General features: G+C 32.3%; 1 protein-coding gene across 1 annotated transcript; it reads right to left on the bottom strand.

Annotated features, from left to right (window-relative positions):
• Positions 1-4,792: 4,792 nt before the first annotated feature.
• On the bottom strand, positions 4,793-7,794 carry DFL1 (Auxin-responsive GH3 family protein). Its single transcript, XM_068623774.1, has 3 exons — positions 7,214-7,794; positions 5,914-6,842; positions 4,793-5,621 (listed from the first exon to the last, which is right to left on the bottom strand). The coding sequence occupies exons 1-3, from the start codon at positions 7,516-7,518 to the stop codon at positions 5,035-5,037; spliced, it is 1,821 nt and encodes a 606-aa protein (XP_068479875.1). The 5' UTR covers positions 7,519-7,794; the 3' UTR covers positions 4,793-5,034.
• Positions 7,795-8,504: the final 710 nt, after the last annotated feature.

Genomic DNA, 8,504 nt, shown 5'->3' with positions numbered 1-8,504 from the left:
AAGAAAGAAATGAGCTTTTACAAAATAAAAAAATAATAAATTATAAATGTTTAGTTTAATTTTTTTTTTAAATTCAAATAATCCTTCCCAGTAAAAAACACCTAGAAAATAAAAGAATTACATATAACAAAATTAAAAAAAATATTTATTTTTATAATAATTTTTTAAAATTTAATAGTATATTTTATTTCAGTAGTTATTATAATAATAATTTTTTTTTTCAAAATAAAAAAAGTATAACTATTCATCCTTATAAAAGTTATTTATTTATTTAATAAAATAAATAACGTAATAATTATTTTTATTTCGAAATAATTAAGTAACTTCTATCTTTTAAAAATAACTGTTAACAATATGTTAAGGAATATCCTTTTTTCAATTTTATCCTACACATTCTGTTTTTCAATTTTATCTTTTATAATATTAAAATACAATAAATTTAAAAATTATATGAATTAAATTAAAATTTTCAATTTAAAAAATTTAGAAAAATTAGAATTTGAAAAAATAAACAAAAAAACCAATTTCTTACAATTTTACCCTTTAAATAACTACTTTTCTTTAAACACAAATAATTCTTTCCAATAAAAAACCACCTACACTAAAAAAATTACTTACAAAAGAAAATAAAAAAATTATTTATGTATATATTAATTTTAATAAAAATATATTATAATTTAATAAATATTTTTATTTCAATAGTTAATATAGTAATAATAATTTTTTATCAAAAGAAAAAGTGTAATTATTCATCTTTAGAATTAATAATTTATATATTTATTTAATAAAATAAATAATTATATTTATTTAAAAATAATTAAATAATTTCTATGTTTAGAAATAGTCATTACATGTATATATTAATTTTTAATTTTTAATAAATATAATTTATTCTTTAAAAAAAAAATATTCAATTATTGTTATAATTTAATATATAAATTTAATAGAAAATTTTTTATTTTTAGGTAACTCAAATAGACACATGAACAATGATTTTTTTTTATCATCTAATTAAAAACTAAATTATTATTATATTTATATAATAAAATTTGTAATAATATTTAGAAATTAACATCATATAGTAATTCAATAAAATTACAATTATTATAAACTTACAAATGCAATAACTATAAAAAAAAACACAATTTTTTAAAAAAATATTTACAAAAATTATAAAAGAAATTATAAATACAGTTATTTCTATCGTTATACATTCATCAACTACTTCAATAAAAAAATAAAAAAATTTATTGTTAATTAACATATTCTTAATTCAATTGGAATTAAATTTAAATCTTTTAAACAATATCTTGAAATTGAGTAAGGTATAGTATAACAAAAATATTGTTAAAAAATACTCTAATAAAATAAGTACTCCGAGAATTGAATGAAGATTAATCAATTATATAAGTAGTAAACATTTTATATCTATAACTCGGTATAACAAAAAGTAATACTTATAAATCAATCAGCAAATTAAATAGCTTAACTTTTCATTCCCAGCTAATTATTTTCTTTATGAAACATAACTAACACCAATATCAACGGTAAAAAATATAGTGGTTTAATTACAGAGTTATTTGGACAAATTGTCCCTCAACCTCTTTATTAATTATAAAAATCAATTTTAATTTTTTTATAAATTTTAAATAATTCTAAATGAAACATTACATTTTTAAAATGCAATTCCACACCTCATACTTTCATTCCAGCCGCATATTTTTATTTTAGTTGCAATATTTTTATTCTTTTTCAGTCATCAAGTTTGAGAGAATAGTTTCTTAAACGTGTGAGAGAGTTGACAAGAATTTTTGTTGTTTTTTGTTTGTTTTGTACTTATTTTTGTATCTTGCTGGATTATGTAACATCCAAAAAATAAATGAAAAAAGCGATCGAAAACACAATCATCATTAGTAAAAATATCACAAAACTTATTTCAACCACCAACGTTCACCACTATAAGCAACCACCACCACTTCAAAATAATAATAAAAAAAACACACTATTTATCATACTCAAAATTGTATTTTTGAAATTTAAAAAGGTACAAAGGTCCAGGAGGAAACTAAGGAGTTACATGAAAATTTTGTCTATTCTTTGTGAGTAAAATGTGATAATTTTAGCCTTATAGCAACGTAGCATGTGAGATAGGGATAGAAAGAAAAACAGGGATAATAGATTACATTTGGATAGGATGATGCAAATGTCTCTTTCTGAGAATTGGATTTGTAAAGGTTAAAAGTGACAAAACGTGCTTCGGTGCAAAGTATATTCCCATTAATAATTATTAATTTATTATGAATTAATTATATGATTTTGTAAGGTTCATGCTAACATGTTGATTGTTGAGAAAATGCATATTAATGATAAAATTAAGTATATTTAGCAAAAGAAAGCAAAAAGTGGGAAAATGAGTAGTGAGTGTGGGGATATATAAGCCATTGTCGATGTCGGTGGTCCTCACTAGATTTTTATCACGTTCTTCCATCTAACAATGTTGTTGTAGTTCATTCTCTTGCGTGTGAAAAGATTGGTGCAAATGGCTTAACACTTTTTAATTTTATTATTCACAAAAAAAATGTACATTAAAATTAATTATGACAAACTGTATGTAGTTGTTATACGAGTGGCAGGGGAATTCTACTCACTCAGAATAACATCAACACCAAAAAACATTAATTGGAGTCATTTCAACATCACTCTAAAGCTAAGCTTGTGTACTTGGAAAACACTAAGACAAATGCTAATTGCCGAATGGGGACAATTATTGCAAAATATTCCAAAACATCAAATCCTCAAATCATATTAGGCCACCAAGTACATCTCCTTGTTCATCATTACATTCAGAAAAATTAAAATGTTTTTTCATATCTATCATTTTTAAATAAACTGCTAGTGGCATTCTTAGTATTTGTTAAGCCTGAGATAATAATATATGGTTTAATGATTCCTTTCATGCAAATGTTTTACTATTTTGGTTATATTAGACGTCAAATTTGACTACAACATAATTGTTTATTTAAGGAAGGAGATTATTGACTTACTGCACCTCGGATGAGTTCATTTATAGGATGCAAAATTAATTAATTAAACTAATTATTGATGCTAATACAAGAAGAGTCTAATCTAATTGACACAAAAAGCTATTCCTAGACCTTTTTATGCTATACCACTTTTAAAACAGAAATGACAAGTTCTAACAGCAAAACAAGGTAAGATAATGGGAAGAAGAAAAGAAAAATAAAAGTTAGAACTGTGGAGGGCAATAATGAACGCTAGATATGAAATTATGGTGACTTGACCATACATAATATTTGATGAAAATTATTGTTATTACCTACCTACCGTTGAAATTTCTTTGGAATGAATATGCAGAACAAAAATGGAAAACCATAAAGAGGACAAAGGCATGAGTAAAATTTGATGCTTACTCTAATTCGGCAACACAAACTGAAATGTGGTACGAACCTTATCTCCTATGTCACACTGTTGAGGCTTGGCTGCATTATTATCACTCTGAGCCGAACACAAAATGTCTCTGAAAAAAATGCTTGTCTCTTTCTTCTGGGTGGTCTGAATTTCATAATATTTTGTCTGACACCCTTCAGAAATTGCGTTATATATTCCCCTTTGAAAAACAAAAGAACTGTTTTTTTGTTTGTTTGCAAAGAGTATATAGCACAGAGGGAACAACCCTCTGACTGCACTGATTCTCCCTTATCTTCCCCCTATTCACTTCACTCCAAAATTTTCTTGGCATCGAGCTTTGACCAGTCCTGGGATTTCCCAGTGTTGAATGGCCTGAAAACTGATTGAGTTGGTCTTTTGGTTGGTTCACAGTGGGGGCACTGTGATCATATAATAATAAAAGGGCGAAAGAGGTATATAATATGATCATAGAATTAGTGTTGTGTGGTGCCACTGCCAGCAAATAGTCACTAGGAATTTCGTCACTAGCACACAAAGTTGTTTTGTTTGCTTTTGAAATTGCTGAAGAAAGCATATGTTTGAACCTTGAACAGAAACCCCCCCTGTTGATTTAATACCCACACATGGTTTTTAGTTCCTTGACTTAGTGACAGAATCTGACACAACCAACTATTTGTTAAAATAGACTCTCACAGAAAGAGAATTTGGACTCACTACTACTTGCCATCACTGAGAGGAGCTTATCGACATTTTTCTTAACACCACATTTATCATTTATCTCCCACCCTTTTTCCCCTCCACTAATTTCAAAATTATGGACAAAATTCTCACCAGACTAGTCTTAATCAAATTCCAAACCGTCTTTGCAGAATAGAATAGAATAGCCTTGCTCCCTCACGCAAACAGCATAACACTTTTCCATTGTTTTTTTCGTTTTCATGTTTAATTAATTCATTCCACTGTGATTCGTTAGTTGGACATAAATAGTGAATTGGCAAGGAGAAAAAGTTGGCATGCTTTTTCCTGAAAACTATAGAAAAAGAAAGGAGTTCAGAAGTGATGGCTTTCTTTCTTGTTTGCCGTTATACGAAATAAACCCCATCACACATAAGAGAACACGCATGATTGCTTGCTGCAATTAAGAAACCAATTCCAACCCAATGTTATGATGATTATATACACATATATAGTGTCTTTTTATTTTTATGCTGTCAATAACGAGGTTTAAATTAAGACTCATGCAATTAGGCCAATTCTTGTGAATTATTATGATCATAGGGTCCATAATAAAGTTGAGAAGACAAAAAATGAAACAAAAAAGGGAAGCTAATATAGTGGATAAATAAAAGACAAGAGAAAGGCATTAGACAACAACAGCTTTCTTTCTTTCATCAAACAGGAATTGCTTTTTACAGTGGCTAGGTTCAGTTCACTATGCAAGTTAAAAACAAGGACTAAAATCAAAGTCTTTTTAAACATAGAATTAACCTAAAAAAGAGTAATTAAAATCCCTCCCTCCCCCTAACATGTCCACAAAAAACAGTTCACGTGAACCGCCATGAAAAGCTACCAACCACATAATAATGTCCACCTTTAGATTCTTAATCAATTCTGATTGATCCACTGCTTGTGGCCGGAAACCCATTTTGGACATTTAGGACTAAAATATTTTTCCACCACCCTTGAGTTCAAGAGCTCCACCACAGGTGCAAACTTCACACACCTTGGAGTCTTGTACTGATTTATTGAAGCCCCTAGGCTTATGGCATAGTCCATGAGCTTGTCAAATGTCCCCTGTTCCACAATCTTGATCTCGAGGGGCCCAATTGATTTGTCTGAGACACGCCCTTGGCGATACACACTGTTCAGAGATTCCTCTATGGTCAAGCAACAGTCCTCAAACACACAGGGCGGAATTGGGGTTGAACCTTTCAGGGCGAGCTCCCAGTACAAGACATAGTGGCCAGGGATTGTTGTGGTGTCTGCATAGCTTGTGTAATCGGACACTGATGCATCAAAGGGCACCAAGTGTGTCACAGCATTCTTCATTGCGTTCTGAAGCTCCACCTCATCGGTCTTGTCTGAGTCTATGCTCAACACCACGTTCTTTCTGCACACAAAGTTGAATTGGGGTGCCTTGTTCTTGAATCCAGCCACCCTCAGCACATCACCAACTCTGTAACGATACAAACCTGGTAACAAAAAAATTGTCAGCTGTTAATTACCAAACCCATGTCCCAATTTCGTGTTATGTTAATATAAAAAACTAGATTGTAAGAAATAGTCGGACATTAGATAAAGTCAAGTTTTTTGGGTATCAATTGTGGTCGCATTAGTTACATTTGTTTAACAATTTTCTTCAATGCTAAGGATGATGACCATGAATTACAACTTAAGGTGATGTTAACAAGGGTGACTAAAATTTAGAACCTTGATGTGAAGATAAAAAGTGAAAATAACTAAAGGGTGTTTGTTTATTCTTACCTGCATAAGTTGTGACAACGAGTTCATATTCTTGGCCAAGTTTGACATCAACAAGCTCAACCAGCTCCTGTTGTTCTTTCTCATTGAGGGATCTGGAGGTGTGGAGAGGGTCATTTACCCCATTGCTTCGGTTAACAGGCAAGAACTCGAAGTAGCACATGGTGGGAATAAGGGTGTAAGAGACCTCACTGGGTTTGCATAGAGGGTTGAGGTTGACGCCAAAGTAGCACTCACTGGATGCATACATGGTGCACACAAGTGGGAGTCCATTGCTATAGTAGTCCAATGTGGGGATGTACTGTGACATTGTCCCGGTCACAATAACATCTACATACCTGGTATTTGGCCACAGCCTAGTGATTATGCCCTGCCATGAGTTCTTGCTACACTCAGTTTGGATAAGATCCGCGAGCTTAGGGTCAGGTTTGAGGATCTTCATGACAGCCTCACGGACGGAGGTGTCAGTGATCTGGGGGTTGACGGTTCCAGTTCTGATGTCGTTGCATAGGAGGGACCAGTGTTTCTCAAGGAACCTAATGGCCCTTATGAAGCCAGAGGCAAAAACTGCCCCCACACGGAAAACCTCTTTGTTTTGGCAAAGGCCACAAAGGAGTTGGGAGTACATACTTTGGTAGGAGTCAGGGCAGAGGACAGTCTCATTTGGGCTGGTGTAGTTGGTATAGGGGTCATAGGGTCTGTCTTTGAAATAGGAACTTTTGTAGTAGCTAGTCAGAACTGGACGAGCCACAATCCCTCCAGGTGTTTTGGCCTCGGATTTTATGAACATTAGGTACATTCCTTTGCCCTTTTCCAAACCAGGAACAAACAGGCTCATCACTGGCATCAGAAGGCCATACAGTGAACGCCTCCTCCCTAGATCCTCCTCAATTGTTGGCATCAGCTTCCTCTCACCTCCTGATGTACCAGAACTGCAAAAGCAAAAATGAACACACAATAAGAAAACCAAAGAAACAACCCCATGAATATTTTGACAGGCCCATGTGCACAAAGAAACAAAAAAAGACATGAAAAACAAAACCCATAATAAAAAAATTATCTTTTATCTTCTCTTGTTTCCACTTGAGTTAAGTTAGAACTAGGCCACCCCATTAGGACAGGTCCTAAGTTCAAACTTCATTATGTTATTTATTATATACAAAAGAAAAAAGTTAAAACTTGGCCAATCCACTAGGATCGGCTAAGGTGGTGTTGGTAGTGTATATGAAGAGAAAGTTGGAAGTAGGCGAAAAAGAGAAGGTGTGAGAATATATATATTTGTATATATGTGTGTGCAGCATACCTAGTGAGGAATTCTGAGATGGGTTTGGAGCAAAGGATTGGAGAAGTGTCACCATTGGCGATGCGGTTGATGTCAGGTTGGATATCCTCGTAGGTTATGACAGGCAAGAGTTTCTTGAAAGTTTCACGATCTGTCTGGCCGTGGAGACCGTGTCTCTTCAGGTACTCAACGTTTGCATTGTTGGAGAGGATTTCGGATAGGACCCTCTTCTGAACTTTGTCGGCGTTGGCAGTGACATCCTCAATGAACTCGAGAATTTTCTCGTTTTGCTCAACAAGGTTGTAGTCTCTTGGTGCCTCAGGCATGGTGATGGTGTGGTGGTGTTAGCAGCTAGCTGGCAACACAACAACCTTGTTGCGGTGTGAGTGTGCGTTTTGGGAAGGAGAACAACACACAAGAGTTTGGTGTGTAAGAGAGAGAAAGAGAGAGAAGACAATGACTCTAATAGTAATAGAAACTCGTTAGGAAGAAGCTAGGAGATGGTGTTGGGCGTGAGTTGAAAAGAAGAGAGAAAGTGGTTTATATAGAGGCACATGTCAAGCTGGGTTTGCTAGATGCCAAGGACTAGGGAGTAAATACATATAAAATCAGAGGGTAGAATGGGGAATATGTAGCCGTTTTGTGTCACTTTTTGTTTTTCCTTTTTTCTATATATCTAAACATTTATATCATGCCAAAGCACTCTATACAATATACAACTTCCATGCATTTATGGTCTTCTAATTAATTGAGCATATGGCCATGAGGGAAGGACTTTGATTTGGCTTGTTAGGAAAACATTTAATTAGTTCTGGATTTTAAATAATAACTCAATCTTATAAAATCGATTTATAAATTCAGATTTGTATTTATTATAAAATGTCATAATTTTTAGTCAGTATTTAATTTCTAACACCTATCTCTCACACTGATACTATCAACTCGTGCATGAGACTATATATTTATGGATAATTCGATAACGATCCAATAACATATGACCTAATAAGTTCATCAATTTTTTGTTAAAATAAGTTCGAAATATATTAAGTGAAACCTAACTCAAAATTATAAAAATGACTTTATAAGATAAAGTTTGTACCCACTTATATACTATGAAATGTTCTAATTTCTAATAGAAAAAATATTCAACATTTGATTTTCATTTTAGAAAAATTAATAATAAAGTGAGGAAAAGAAAAAGAAACGTGAAATGAGAAGAAGGCATAAAAACACAATTTCAATTGGAAATGACTTGGCATATTATTTGAACATGAGTGAATGAATACCATCACCCCTTTTTAAAGATAGATAG

The sequence above is a fragment of the Phaseolus vulgaris genome, chromosome 11 (genome assembly GCF_051622355.1).
Source record: "Phaseolus vulgaris cultivar YP4 chromosome 11, ASM5162235v1, whole genome shotgun sequence".
NCBI lineage: Eukaryota > Viridiplantae > Streptophyta > Magnoliopsida > Fabales > Fabaceae > Phaseolus > Phaseolus vulgaris.
Note: the sequence above shows the minus strand (reverse complement) of the source record. Positions and strands in the feature narration are given on the sequence as shown.